Genomic DNA, 15729 nt, shown 5'->3' with positions numbered 1-15729 from the left:
GATACATGTAAAATAGTATCTAATTTTTGTTTTTACTTTCTCTGATCGGTAAGAAGGCTAAGCATTCTTGATGAATGTGCCTGCCATTCAGTGACTCTAAGAGGCTGAGCCTCTAGTAAGTGAAGGGAATGTACAGAGGAAGCACCCACTGGGGCCAGAGAAGACTGAAGGAGGCTCGAGACCATGGCCTGGTTCTAGTGAAACTGATAAATAAAGGTAAATACAGATTGTCTCTGAGGGAGGGGGGTGTATGCAGTGGTGGATGGGAGGTGGGATGGAGCTAACCACAGAGTTTGGACTCTGTACAGAGCCCAGCTGTTTCCAGAGGACATAGACTGGGGTCTGGAACAGATGCCTGGAGAATGAGACTTCTAGGCTTGACCAGAATAGGATTCATTATGAGGGCCAGGGAATGTAAATCTAGGGGTTTTCTCTTTCTCCAAACCTCTTGGGAAATAATTAGGAAAAGAATAGCAAAAGAGACAGTGCTTGTTGTAAAAATACACGAGCCTATTCCCAGTGGTGGGGGAAAATTCAAAACATTTTAGGGTTGTATAGAATTATGAAATGCCCTCAAATCCACACCTATACACTCACATATACCAAAGCTATAACTGTTTCACATAAGTTAAATAATATTACTAATAAGATCTAATGTGAATTGTTTTCTATCATTCAGGCATGGTTAAACCCTAGTTGTCTCAGGTATTGCCTTCTCTGTGGGGAGATTCAATGATGTGGTTACTGTAGACACAAGAAAGAGTGTTCTTTAGTTAATCCAAGTCCTCTTTTCTCTTGTTTTGATGTCAAGTGCAAGATACACAAATTCAAGTTGATGATAGTTCCCAGTGGATGAAAGCAATGGCTCTAGTCTGAGTTGTGGCAGTCCTTGAATCCTGTGAGTATCAGCAGGGTTCCTGGTGTGTGCTGATGTAATCCCTAGGTCACAGAACACTGATGCTGGCTTGCATCATAATAGCCCTGTTGGTATGTTGAGCACTGGTCAGGACAGTGATTTAGTGAGGAGGTAGTTTCTCAAGTGATTTGTTGTTCATGAGTGTACAAGTGAATTAGTTTGATTCTTCGTTATTGTTAGCCGACTCTCTGAGCTGAGTTTCAGGGAGAAAGGTACTGATTGGAGTCACTCTCTGAAGAGGTGAACCATGAAGCAGAAACGAAAAAGGAAGCATCTAGAAAGGACAAGTTCCCCTCAAACTGTCAAGAGGTCAAAAGGTATGTGTTAAGCATCTTCTCTGAGCACAGGGTGACAAGGAACTGCCTCTAAAGAAAGGAGGAGAGAAGAAGGCAAGCGGGGGAGGGATGTGTATATATGCTAGTCTTTCTGAGGGCTCAGATAGTCTCTGAGAGTCAAGAGAAAATTCAAGTGACCAAAACCTTGTCTCTGCAGCTTAAGACCTGTGCCATCTCTATGTCACTCTGGGTTACTGCACTACAGACTTAGTGAGTGGCTGATTAGTACTCTTTCTGTGGAAATTGTATTTTCCTATATTTTATTTCTGCCTAAGGGCATTGATGTAGTATAGGATGTTATTATAAGTTTTCCAGTAGTACTTTCTCCTGTTAATGAAGAAGAAAATGTGGCTCATAGAAGTAACGAGAAATTTTTAAAAGAGCACTTGAAACTGGTTGTACAGGGATGAGAGTATAAAGTCAGAATTTACTTACTCAGAAGCAAAAAAGAATTTTGTCTCAGACTATGAGAATGTAAATGCGGGGTTCCTATCTAAAATGCAAGAAAAGGGCAGAATATGTACATATACCACTGTTTAATGATAATGGTTAAATTGAGGAGATTGTTTCTGAAGAAATGGAAAACTGAAGTAGTTCTGGTTGCTATGGAAATTAAAAGTAAACAAGTAACATCTAGGAGGAGAAATCATTGTTCAGTGCTGGGGAGTTGGGGGAGGGCAGATTAAGGCTAACCCTGAAGTTACAAGTGTTGACTCCTACTTGGGAAGAGGACTTGATATTTGGAACAATGTTTGTGCTTTCTGGGAGAGAAGCCTGGAAAGCGAGGTTATCTGTATTTTACCTGCAATAAAATTAGCCCGTGTTGAGAGTTGTTATTGAGTGTAAAGTATGAGACATGGAAAACATGTACTCATAACTGTGTTTCCCATATACACACATATAGAATATAAGTATGCCAGGAAAAGGTAATTAATATCAAATATAATTGTCCACTTACTCTGTACCAGATCCAATTATTTGCCTCTCAAAAACACATTACGTCCTTACGTCATTAGTGAGAGTAGATTTGGCCCTTGTAACTAGTACACAAATGAATCGGTTTCTTGCTTATATAACAACTCAGAGTATATAAAAATGGAATATGGCAAGTCTCCAGGGCTGATAGAATCTTTGCTATCATCAACCTGAGCTTTAAAATAGACCCTGGATTATCAACATCCCAACTAGCTGGAAAAGTGAAGAGCGTGGAGGGACCCAGAAGAGGTATTTTTGGTTCTGTTTGGAAGGGTCACATGTCATTTCCACTCATTTTCCATTTTCAAAAACTTAATCCCATTGTCAGAACTGCCGCAAGAGATGCTGATAAATACAATCTAGTAGTATGTCCAGGTAGAAAGGAGATAGCTTGCACTTTCTGCTCCAGTTACAAGGAACATTGTACAAACCCAACTCCTCCTGATAGAAACACAATAAGTGAACCATATTATGCTCTCCATGAAAATGGAGGCTATGTGTGTTCACTAAACGTGTCTTGTCTATACTCTTCTTGTTTGTTTAATGGATGGATAAATTCGCAAACACCAATCATGGGCCACATCTTTATTATTTTTGTGTGATTTCTCAGCAAGTACTAACGTAGAAGAAGTTCTACAGCATGAACAAAGCGCCGTGGCCTCAACTTCAGGCCAGACAGAAAAGGACTCTTCTTCCTCTTCAGAATGCTTCAGCACCTCCTCCCAAGAAAAGCTCACTGGTGCTGGTAAGGAGAGTTTATTGAATAAAATGGAATCTAGGTAGAAGCCAGAGATGAACTGAGTGATTCTGATCATCAGTTGATGAAAGGCTGACCAAAACAGAAAGAAACTCCAACTGTATCTCTGTCTTCTTCTCTGACCAGTGGTAGAAATCATCAGTTGCAAGGGAAAAATACTTAAAAGGAGTGGAGTAATCCCAAAAAGATCAGCAGAGAGCAGTGTTTTATTTGAGGAAATGGTGGGAGAGGGTCTGGGTATGAGAATTTTACCAGAGAAACATGGAAGGGTAGGTCAGTATCAACCAGCAAAAGCACATATGTTATCCCGGTGCAGACTCTCTGCACTCCTTATTCTCATCATTCATTTCCTTATAATTTCCATATGCACCTCAATTCTCTATGCCATGTTTTTGTTCCTGCTACACAAACACAGATAATTTTTCTGACTTCTAAAACCCAAGCTTAGTTATCCCTGTTTTTAAATGTCATAGAAGCATACAATGTATAGTTTTTGTCTGGTTTCTTTCACTCACCATTACATCTGTGAAATTTATCTAATATAACTAATTTAAATATAAATATAGATTATATCTATGCATATGTATTAATATAAATATAGTCTCGAAGTTCATTTATTCTTTCTCTTAAAACCTTTGATTTTTACATCCTCTAATGTTATTTCATTCTTCCCTTATATTTCACAAATATGTCAAGTCTAGTCTCGAAGAGAATATTAAGTCCTATAACAAAATATAAACACTGAAATCCGTAGACATAGGACGCAGAATCTGTACACATGGATATGTGCTAAACTGAAACCCAGAAAGCATACATACCATTATCACTTACACAAAATTCATCTCATATTCAGATTCACAAGCACCAAATCAATTACACTTTAAGCCCTAGCTCTGTTTAAACCAACATGTTAGGAACATATAGACACAAAGCACATTGCACCCATCACACCGTTTTGCCACAGTAGGTATGTAATGCACATATCAGACATATCCATAAGAGGTGATGATGATTTTCAGCAATTAACTAATGAGCAACGAGCTTGGTTAGCATGGAAAGAGAGACATTGACATAAAAATAAAGAATGTGTTCTTCAAAAGTTAAGATTTTGTCTCCTTTGAGGCAGTAAATCTCTAGGAGGTAGAATGCAGAGGATAAAAATGTAACAAATATAAAGGAAGGCAAATGGTACTGAAAATTCTAACCAAGATGAATGAATATGAGGACCCATAGTAGAGGATCCAAATAGAAGAATAGGATGCTGAAAGATACCAATTCTCTGCCCAAACTAAAGATTACTGTTCAGAACAAAGTATTTCCATAGAATCAATGGGAAGAATAGGTTAGGGTGAAGAGTATAGGAGGGGGAACAGAATGGAATCAGCTGTTTTTCTGACTTATATTCAATTTTTTAGGAATCTTAAAATCAAGCAAATGTGATCCACCACCTGGCCACTCTTTGGAAGACAATACTGCGGTCCCTGAGGCAAAAGGTGAATCCTCTGAATCAGAATACTTCTGTTATTCCTCCTTGAGTCATCTGTCTTCTACTGGTAAGGGGAAAAGAAAGGCAAGCAAAGTCTGGGAAGATTAGGGCAATGGGAGCCTGAACAGACTGGTAGACACCCAGCTCAGCATCTCTCAGTTAGTGGGAGAAAGAAACACATCAGACCCAGTTATAATCTTATTCTCATCTCTTATTTGGGAATCTGAGTCTCTTGTTCTTGTATCCTCACTAGGAACTGAATACAAACAGTTTTCATGGGGCAGAACGGTTTGCTCAGTGGTTTAGCGCCGCCTTCAACCAGGGGCCTGATCCTGGAGACACAGGATCCAGTGCCATGTCGGGCTCCCTGCGTGGAGCCTGCTTCTCTCTCTGCCAGTCTCTCTCTCTCTCTCTCTCTCTCTGTCTCTCATGATTAAACGTAAGTAATCTAAAAAAACAAAAACAAAAAGAAAAAAAAACAGTTTTCACTATCAGATGGTAGAGAGAAACTCTGTGCATTCATTTTGGGGAAAATATCATTTATTGAGGGATGTATCCAGAATTGCTGTGATGTCAGTTAAACCTACAAGCGAAGAGTTAATGTAAAATTAAACCAAAGATTGCAGTACTCTAGTAATTTCCCACTGAAGGAATGTAAAAGAGCTCTGAATCGTTAGTCATCCATGTAAAAGAGTCTTATAGGTAATGACTTACTGAACATGAGCTCCCATGTAAAACTACAAAACACATTATCTAAAGTAGATTCTGCAAACACAATGAACACTAAATTTAGCTTCAAAGAAAATCATTTAATTAAACAATAGGAATGGTAAATAAGAATGTTTACAGTTATTAAACGAGTAAAAACATAAAACACTATCAATAAAAAGATTTAGAAAAACAAGTTTTAGAAATGAGAAATAATGTTCTAGAAATCATAAAAAATGTGGATGAGTTAAACATCACATTTGTCAGAGGAAAAGAACATTTGTGACCTGAAGGCTGGAGCCAGGGAATTACTTACAAATATAAATCAGAGTAATCAATACATTGGAAATATGAAAAAAGGATTAAGATAAATGAGGAGAAAATGTGACAGAATGACATATCAAACTAATGCTTGTTTAGAATAAAACAGAGAACGTAAGACAGATAAAGAAGTAATTGCCAAGATGTTTTTTTCAGAACTCTGGAAGATACAAACCCTTAGAATCAGGAAACATTATTAGGGAGCTCGTTACAGAAATGGCAAAAATAAATCCCCACTAAACTAAGGACACTAAAGCCAATATTCAGAACCTCAATAACAAAGATGTTAAAGCAACTGGGGAGAAGCACACCGTCTTTCAAAAGAATGGTGATCTGTCAGGCAGTGACCATATCCACAGCAATTATCTAATAACAATATAACATAATGTGCTGGATGAAAAGAACAGTCACATCATAAAGAAAAGAAGGGTGAAAAAAAGACAGGTTTCAGATAAAAAAGTAGAAAACATAAAAGATAAAAAATTTGAAAACACAGAACGTATTTGGAAAGATGAAATGGAAGCCAGGAACGGAAGGTGAGCTGAGAAGTCTGTGATTGAATGCCAGTAGGTTTTGATGATTTCCACACCCAAACCAGGAATCACTGATTCGCAGATAATCCACCAAACAGATGTAACTGAAGTACTGCATGACAGTCACATACAACATGACTGGGAGCTCAAGTATTCTAAGCTCCTTATTTTGCACAAAGAATGGGTGGCACCATTGACTCAAATAAACAACTCTACACTCAGAAAAGAAAGGAAATCAGGTAAATAGAGCCTGCCCGTTTGTAAAGCCCCTAGTCAGTCCAGAGTATGTGGAGCATTTATTATCATCTACCGAAGGCTTTAACAATTTACCGCAAACAGTGGATTAAGGACAACACAAATGTATTATTCTCTTATGGTTCTAGAGGTCAGAAGTCTAAAATACGGCATATGGACCGCTCATCTAATCCCAAATATGTTCCCATCTCAGGGTCCTTAATCTAAAAATATCTGCAAAGTCCCTTGGGCCTTAAAGGTAACATTATGGACTCTGCAGATAGGATATGGGCATCTTCTGATGAAATGCGTGAGACACAGTGACGTATGTATAGTCAGGGAAACAAATACTAAAATATATGGACTGTACACTGTGATGACACAATTTCAAGACACACCGCAGCGACCTCAATAAAGACAATGTACATATATTATATCCAGCTAGCCATGAGCACTTGGGAAAAAGTAAAAATGGTCGAATGCTTCTATTTTGGAGCTTTGGCCAGGAAAGAGACTATACTATCCATGAGTGTCTGACACAGAGTAAGCAATCCAAGTGCACTGAATATATGAAACACTAGATATATCTTTTTAATTCTAATTCAAATTACAGAAATCTTAAAGAAGCAAAAGGATACACCACAGCCTGGTGAGAGTACCTCACAGGAAGAACACAGTGCCGTTGTCTCAAGTGACCTCCCCTGTGCCTCTGACAATAAGAATACGGGTAAGTCGAGATGTCTGAACTGGAGGTGGGTAGTGGCAAAGGGAGATGTAAGCATGGCTGAGGCTCCAGCTGAGCATTTCTATTTACAGACTCATAGATGAGAGATATAAAGTGATCCAAGCCCATGTCCAGATGAGAGGGATAACACAAGGTCTTTTTTCTCTCCAGGAGATGTTCATTGCATCTATATAAAACAAAGCCTGGAGATTCAAGGGGAATCTCAGAGAGGACAAATATCCATAAGTGCAGGGCCATGTTTGCAAAGGTGGAGACTAAAGAAATGTCAGATCTCTCGGAGAAATCTCTGACAGCTGGTGTGAAATGGGCCAGCAAAGAACAGATAGGGCATCCAAGAAGGAACCAGTAGATTTTGCTTTTTTCTCTAAGAGAGGACTGAACTCCTTAGCATATGTCCTTTCATGGGGGAAGAAGGGGCAGTGATTTGAAAGAGACCCTTCGATTCTTCTCCAACAACCTCCTAACCCTCATGAGCACACAGGAATATTTATTCCATCACACACTCTACTAGTCTTAGCACAAAGTCCTCTCACATTTATCCCTATTGACACTTGTCTCTTCATTTCCCATTCTCTGGTCCCATTTCTTTCTTTTCTTTTTCTTTTCTTTTTTTTTTTTTTGTTAAGGATCTTAATCATTTATTCACAAGAAACACATATAGAGAGAGGCAGAGACATAGGCAGAGGGAGGAGAGGCTCCCTCAGGGAACCCAACGTGGGACTCAATTCCGGGAAGCCAGGCTCATGCCCCGAGCCAAAGGCAGGTGCTCAACCACTGAGCCACCCAGGCATCCCTCTGCTCCCATTTCCTTATACTCTCAGACAGACTCATAAATTCAGATCCTCATATCTTGAACCTTCACAACTCATTTTGCAGCATATGTATTCCTCAAGTTTTCCTTCTCTAATGTCATTCCTTAGATACTATCATCTCAAACTCACACAAATAATCTCATTCTTGTAGAACTTCATATTTCACATTAACAGGGAACAAAGCCACACAATCATATAACATCGTGTAAAACTCCTCTGTCCCAAGTTGCTTAGGCCCCTCATGTAATTCCATAATCTAGGACCTCGTGTGAGGTCTCGCCTCTAACCTTGCCTCTATCCTAGCACTTTCACAATCTCAACAGATCTCACAAAATTACGCAGGTCCATATCTCTCTCATAAATCAAATAGACAGTACGTCACAACTTGAACCTCAGTAGTACATGACACCCAGATCACTCATACCACCTTCACATATATGGGATTATGCTGTACCATCCGCTAATATATGATGCTCATGCTACCTTTACGTAGAATGGCCATGGCACCCGTACGCCTCCTACGTAAAATTGTTGAAGAAACATGACAGACACGTACACAATCAGATAGTACTCACCGAACACGGTACACATACTACGTCTCTAAAAAATAATCCACCCCCCACTGACTTGTCTCATGCCTATAACATGACCTACCAGATACTCTTCAGTGACCTAAGAGACAAAGTAGGTGCATTTTGTGAAGTTAAATTTGGGTACAAGCTTCAAAAAACTTTTTAAACATAGGAAGAGACTTAATATGTTTGAGTTATTTTATCAGGAACAGAAATTTACCTATTTACTGAGTGTTGAGTTTGGAAATGTAGATTAAGAGGAAGAAAAACTAACTGGCGATTTTCGGGATGTGTTGAAGTTCATGATAGAGGTAAAACCCGATCCCAGAAATATACATATTTTACGAGGAAAACAATCAACAACTTAGAATTTAGCTGTTAATTGGGAAAGTTTAGTGGTAGGCTTATGAGTATGGTAAGTATAGAGGCAAAAGCTGATCAGAACAATGTGTGTGGAACATGAGGAAGATGACACCACTAACTAGGCCAAGTGACAGCTGAGCCACTTGGCCAGTCCGTAGCTCCTGACAGTTGAGCTGTGCCCATGCTTGGAAGTGCCGTCTGGAGTCAGCTTTGGGGATCCCCCTGGAGTCTCCAGTCCTGCAGAGCTGTGCAGCCCTCAGGTGAGGTCCCTGGAGCACAGGAGCAGATATGTGGAAGAGGAGGCCAACAGATCACAGTCTGTCATTTCTATCCTGTAAATCCTAACCCTCCCCAGAGGCAACACGACCTCAGTATCATAAACCACAGGTGGCAGACTGAAGACCTGTACTGACATACCTGCTCTGCATTTATTCTTGTGGTAAATGGAGTAGTAATAACAAATAATATGGGCACCTTACCATGTGCCAGGCAAGAATTTGAGCCTCTGATCAACTGCAGGAAACAACCTAGGGCTCTCATGCTCTCTTAGGTAACCAGACATTTCATTCCAGCAAATATTTTTAGGTACCTAGATTTTAGACCTTTGGATAGAAGCCAGACTATAATCTTCCTGGGAACAAGTGCTGTGTGTGTTATTATACATGGTATTTCTCGAATGTTTAATGGAGGCAAAGATATCATCTATCTGATTGTCCTTCTCTTTCCCAGAAGTCTTAAACACAGATGAAGACATTCTACTTTCTGGACCCTCTGGGTTGGCCCAAGGCCACAGCCAGAGGGCAGAAGTTTCAGACTCAGAATATATTTCCCGTATCTCTCCTGCAGACAAGCTCTTTGACAGAGGTAATATGGTGGGAGTGGAGGGGCTGGGGGGAAATCAGGCAGGGAGGTGAGGCAGCATGTTAGCCAAAAATTAGAATTACGAGCCTATGCCCCGCAATGCCATAAATGACCCCTTCTCACGAGGACTGTCCAAGGTCTGTATTCCTAATTAATAAGCAGAAATGTACCAGGGAGGCATCCCTGTCTTCTTTGGAAGAAGTTCTTAAAAGATCTGAATGAGAAGATAAAATATCTAAGAGAAATGTGGAAATATATTTTCGGAAAGGAAGTTTGGGCCATGACCGTGAAGTCTTAATTTGAACATTTCCAGCACCAGGGTTCCCCGGGAACCTTGAAAATTCATTTTACCTGCATTTGTACATTATATATCTATCTTTTTTAAAGATTATATTTATTTTTTTATGAGAGGCACAGAGAGAGAGAGAGAGAGAGAGAGAGAGAGACAGGCAGAAGGAGAAGCAGGGTCCATTCAGGGAGCCTGTAGTCGGACTGGATCCTGGGTCTCCAGGATCACACCCCCAGCTGAAGGTGGCCCTAAACCACTGAGCCACTGGGGCTGCCATCTATCTATCTATCTATCTATCTATCTATCTATCTATCCATCCATCCATCTATCCATCCATACCTCCTCCGTGTGTTTTTAAGGGTTTATAGATAGATACCAGATATCAGTACATACGTAGAGAGATACACATGCAGAATTCTTCATAAAATTGCACCCCATGCCCCCTCATTGCACAGTGTCCTATAAGGAAAACCAAGCTGAGAATATCCTACTTTAGTGACTGCATACTGTTTTACAGGCATGGTTCTAAGTGTCCAATACTCTCTACACATGTCCAGAAATCTCACGAGATAATATCATGGTCATTCACTATAAACACAGTTTTACTAATTATTATTTCGTTATATTTAGGAGTAAGTGAAGTTTTAAAAGATAAAGTCACCTGAAAATCGTAGCATTTCAATGAAGAAAGTCACCTTAGTTTCTATGAGAGTTAAGTCTCATGTGTGGTAATGATGTCTAACTAATAATATCCATTCAGTGTAGCTCTTTGAGTTGACACAGACTCCAGAAGATGCCATATCTCAGAGTTTTGTTTTGTTTTTAATCCTTTCCCCAGAATTCTGGAAGAACCAAGAGAATGTGCCTCAGCCTGAGTCATATGTGGTCTCTCTTGGCAGTGAGATTGCAGGAGAAAAGTCTTCTTCCTCAGAATACGTCTGCATCTGCCCTTCTGGTAAGTTTATCCTCGCTAAAGAGGACGGTGAGGGAAATACACAGGTCGCCTCTGAGCAGAGACAGCAGGTACAACTGAGCTGCTCAGCCCAAGCCTGACTTATCTTATTCTCCCCTTGAGAGCAGAAGAGGGCTTCAGGGCAGAGGGACTAGGACTGAAGCCCCTGCAGAGGAACAGAAAGGGAGTGTAGCTTCAGGGGGAGGACCCAGTCACCGTTGTAGCTTCAGGTCAAGTAGAGCCCCGCAGTGGTGTGGACATTTCATCACACCCTTCCCCCTCAGAGGTGCATGAACTCATCCTCACCCACACTCCTGCATCTGTGTTCCTTCCTACCAGTTCTGGTCCCATTTCTCCTTCCTTTTCTCCTTGCCTTCATTCCTCATTCACTTTCTCAGTCTCTGGCATGGCATAGCTACACCCTTGTCCCTTCATTCCCTCACACAGTCAGACTCATCCACTCACACACTAATACCATAAGTCCTTTACAACCCCTTGTACAGATCACCTGTTTTAACTCCCTCACACTAAGCCAAACTGCAGAAAATGGATATACCCTGAGGAGGATGGACTTTCATGTACAGCCTTTCTCATCCACATGCCACTTCACTCATGAAGACTCGGGCACTTCACAGAGCGGCATATTTCAGTAGCTCGGGTCACTTCTGCTGGCATTCTAAGCTACAGTGTCAACAGGAAACAGCATTATTCCCGCACTTGTTCACATGCTCTGTCACACTATGTAACACACATGCACACACTCATTCACTGTCACCTCTGAGTAACATCAGAAACAGTCACCAGGGGTGCCTGCGTGGCTCAGTCATTTGAGCATCCGACTCTTGGTTTCAGCTCGGGTCATGATCTCAAAGTAGTGAGATCCAGCCCCATGTCACACTCCACGCTCAGCAAGGAGTCTGCTTGTCCCTTTCCCTCTACTTCTGCTCTCTCTGTCTCTGTCTCTCTCTCACAAATAAATAAATAAATACATTCTTAAAGGAAGCGTTCAACCAGATGTGTCCCAAAACACACATGCAAGTCCACAAGACACACTACACCCACATTCCCGCATAGTTATAGCAGGTACACACCTCAAATAAAACACACCACTCATAGAATGCCGAAATACCACATGTGTACAGACTTCTGCTCCACACATCTGCATGGGAATATTCTCATGGCCACCTTGACACCTCCGGACGTCACATACAGACTCTATTTGTCTTACGTTTGAAATTCTCTTTCGTAGGAAGCCATCAAAAACACCAAGATGTTTCTCATCCTGGACAATCTGAGCAACATGAGACTTCTTCGCCCTTTCCATATGTCTCATTTCCATTCCATCTGGTCAGTAGTACTCAGCCCTCTGAGCCCTCAGTACAACCACAGAAGGAAAGGCTCATGAAAATTTACTACATGCATGTCCAAATGAAAAGGGGGGTGGCTGTCTTAAGTGATTCAGAGGAAGAGCAGGAGCCTCCCTCAAAGAAGGCAAGACTAGAAGAAATGGCCTTTCCTGAAAAGGTCCATACAGAAGTCACCCCGTCTCATGTGTGTACGAAGGAACTCCTAACTGGCAGTGAGTCCAGCTGGAACAGTGAAGCTCAAGAGGAAAAGGAGGAGGCTGACAGCCCAGCAGAGACTCCAGCTGTGGAGGAATGTTCCAGGGCCAAGACCCCCGAATGGCTTGTGGCCCTGGATAGTGGCTTCAGGTGCATGGGCTGCTGCCGGGTCTTCCCCAGCTTAGAGGCCCTACGGGAGCACGTCCAGCATGGGGTCACTGAGGGCTTTAGCTGCCATACTTTCCATCTGGCCTTAGCTTGGCTGAAGAGCAAGAAGAACAGGGCAAAGAAGAGAAGGGGGGAGAATACCGGGAAGAGAACACACCGAGGCCAGAAAGAACATCATTCTGGCATGAACATGTCTTCATGCTAATAAACAGACTCTCTTCAGCCCCTGAGAGAGAGAAAGTAGAGTAAACAGACTCTACCAAGGGGCTTTCTTTATCTTCTCTAAACAACCCTAGTACCCACCTCTATTTATACACATCTACCACCCCGCCACTACCAGTGCACCAGCAGCAACAGGAGCAGAGGACCCCTTTCCACTCTATCCACTGCTCTCCCAAGAAGGAGGAGAAGAAGGTGGTTCTCACCATGCGGAACAGCAAGACACTCACATGCAGTCTAAAGAGCATCGTACACCAGCGTATCCTCTCTACCACTACACTGAAAAAAGACTCCCTGGAAGCAGGGACTGCTGGAGGCCACATGGTCAAAGAGGTGAGGGCCCTAGGGCTAGGAGAACACCTCGAGGATGCCTGGGACTCAGGGTTCTGAGAAAAGGTTCATCCACCAGCGATGTCTCCCTGGGTTCTATAATAACTATGATGCATAATTTTCTTCAGAGGAATATATACTTGGGGTGGAATACTTGATGGATGATGAATTAATGAGATTGCTTCCTTCCTATGCCTTTGAGGAGACGGGTAAGGACAAGACTAGTCAAGTAGGGCAGAGAAGCCTGGGCCCATTATTCCTTAGATAAACCAGGTGTCACAGGAGTCTTAGCCCTGGGCCTACCTCCCTTTCAAGGGCAGAGCAGAGATGGACAAGGGTTAGTATGAAGGCTAGACACAGTCCCACCTTTTTCCTGGGTGAGGGTGAGATCTCAGATGTCATGTGAGTTTCATACCTGGAAGAACCTGCTAGGGAGTTACAACCACTTGAGAGAAACAACCAGAGGACTCCTATTTAATATATCCTAGGAGCCAGTAGTTCTGGCTGCTTCCTTTAAAGTGTCAGATGCAACTGGAGAAGAGAGAAAAAGAAGCTACTCTTCTGCTGTGGACCATTTCTGGCATTTCTGGCTTGCCTTTTTTTTTTTTCTTTTAGAGCAACCGGGGTTGTTGGGGATGGAGGGGGTGTTGGTGAAGGGAGAGAGAAAATCTTAAGCAGGATCCCCCAGCAAGGAACCTGACACGTGGCTTAGACTCACAACACTGAAATCATGACCTGAGCCAAAATCAAGTCGGATGCTTAATTGAGCCACCCAGGCACCCTGATTTCTGGCAACTTTTAATGTGTTGCTTCCTGGAACATCCCCATATTCTTTTATGAAGTTTCGCAATTCCCATATCTTGTTCTTTATTCTCCCTACAGCTGCGAGTGCCTTATTCTAAGAGGTCAGTAGAGGGGTTAAACGTAGACGAAGTTGCAAAGACGTTGCAAAATGAATGAGAGAGAGTATGGCTTTTTAGTCAATGGGATATAGGAAGGGCTCATCTTCTGGGGTCCAAAAGTCAGTTAGATTGGAGCCTGGGAATTGCCCTGAATCTTTTGAATCATGTAGAGCGAATGAACATTTATCATAAAAATAAGAAAAGCTGCCTTCCTCACTGAATGATCCTCTTCTCTGCTTTGGTTTTCTCACAGCAACACAGACCCATCACCCCAAAGATTTCAAACAACAGTATCCAGCACATTCCTGCAGTCTGATGGGAGTATAGACGTTTTCATGAGTCCCATAGCATCAAGGGAGGACCGGCTAAAGATGGATGTACCTGATCCTCTGCAGCTGCTCCCAGTTACCTGGAGAAATGTGGTGCCCAGCTCTGGAGAAAATATCCACAGAGAGGCGTGAGAAGCCCAAGGAATGCGGGGAATACCAGGCCCTCAGGAGCCCTGAGAGGAAAGAGTCTCTGCTCCTGCTGACTCTCCCCCACCCTGCCAGAGTCAGGCACCTCTGAAAATCCCTGCAATATTGCCTTGTGGGGAAGAGGGCGGTATTGCTAGAGGTGTTAGTACTGTGGAAAACACATTTCTCCTACCTAGAGCTTTCACCAGTGGAGCAGAAGATTGATGACAGCTTGGCAGGATTCGGGGGAGGAGACTGCTAACTTGACAAAGAATCTAGTTTGAGTTCTGCTTGCGGCTTCTCAAATCCCTTGCATTTACTGCAGGTGTGAACACCTGGCTCATAGTCTTACTCTCCAGCCTGGCTATAGATTTTTCACCCCATCTAACTTATTTCCCTCCTCGACATCTTATATCCATGAATATGTGCCTGAAGACTCTGACTATGTGGTAGATTGTAATCCATACCCTTCCTCCCCTGTACTCGCACCCACAAGTTTCTGCCAGTGTAGTCTTCGTTAACAGTTTTACTTATTTTTCTATATCCTTTCCTTTATATGCACATATATCTTTCTCTGTATCATTGTCTAATACGTTCACCTGCCTGGTTATTTGACTGGGGGACAGACATTCTTATTACTGAATGAGGAAAAGCTACTGCACAAATGAAACAAAAGCAAAGAAAATACCCTGCTTGGCTTTTCTGGGCACGTGTATGTTTACAAACAGTTGATATACAGTCATAGGAGAGAGGATGGAACACCCTCATCAGGGACGATCAAATGTGTGTCCACAAGGGTGCCCAAAGTCATAATCCAGTTTTAAGCTTACTAATTTTAGAAACATAAAAAATAAAACAAGTTTTTAAAAGTAAAATTTGCATGTTGAATTATTTGCCTATAACTTACACTTTAATTGTGTATTTTCAAATATTAATTTTAATTTTTCTTTGTCACTTTGCTTGTCTTCAACTGGAGGGACAGAAACAAAAAAATTAAAATGTTCTTTATAGTTCACAAAACTATATAAGAGAAAGGAAATTAAAATAGTTCAACTTTCAAATGGTGGTCTATCATTTTTAGCTTAGCACTTCTGAAGTCATTAAAGCTTGAAACTGCTGGCTGACTTTTGGGACATATATACGTATATATGTATACATACAAGTGTGTATATATATTTTAATGAACCCCTTTGTTTCTATGATATTTAAAATAATTTTTAGAAAGTTTCAAGTT

The 15729-nt window shown here is 41.6% G+C and overlaps 1 protein-coding gene across 5 annotated transcripts; it reads left to right on the top strand.

Moving 5' to 3' along the window:
- The first annotated feature begins 1008 nt into the window (after positions 1–1008).
- On the top strand, positions 1009–15370 carry LOC119878442 (protein FAM170A-like). Of its 5 annotated transcripts, none has more exons than XM_038589066.1 (8): positions 1009–1233; positions 2837–2971; positions 4399–4536; positions 6879–6992; positions 9490–9621; positions 10746–10862; positions 12109–13141; positions 14294–15370. In XM_038589066.1, the coding sequence occupies exons 1-7, from the start codon at positions 1164–1166 to the stop codon at positions 12792–12794; spliced, it is 1392 nt and encodes a 463-aa protein (XP_038444994.1). In that variant the 5' UTR covers positions 1009–1163; the 3' UTR covers positions 12795–13141; positions 14294–15370. The 5 variants fall into 5 exon arrangements, with proteins under 5 accessions (XP_038444994.1, XP_038444996.1, XP_038444995.1 ...); XM_038589068.1 differs by having other exon boundaries at positions 1010–1233; positions 4399–4476; XM_038589067.1 differs by having other exon boundaries at positions 1011–1233; positions 4399–4476; positions 9487–9621.
- Positions 15371–15729: the final 359 nt, after the last annotated feature.

Source organism: Canis lupus, unplaced genomic scaffold, assembly GCF_011100685.1.
Source record: "Canis lupus familiaris isolate Mischka breed German Shepherd unplaced genomic scaffold, alternate assembly UU_Cfam_GSD_1.0 chrUn_S1628H1819, whole genome shotgun sequence".
NCBI classification, from domain to species: Eukaryota; Metazoa; Chordata; class Mammalia; order Carnivora; family Canidae; genus Canis; species Canis lupus.
Note: the sequence above shows the minus strand (reverse complement) of the source record. Positions and strands in the feature narration are given on the sequence as shown.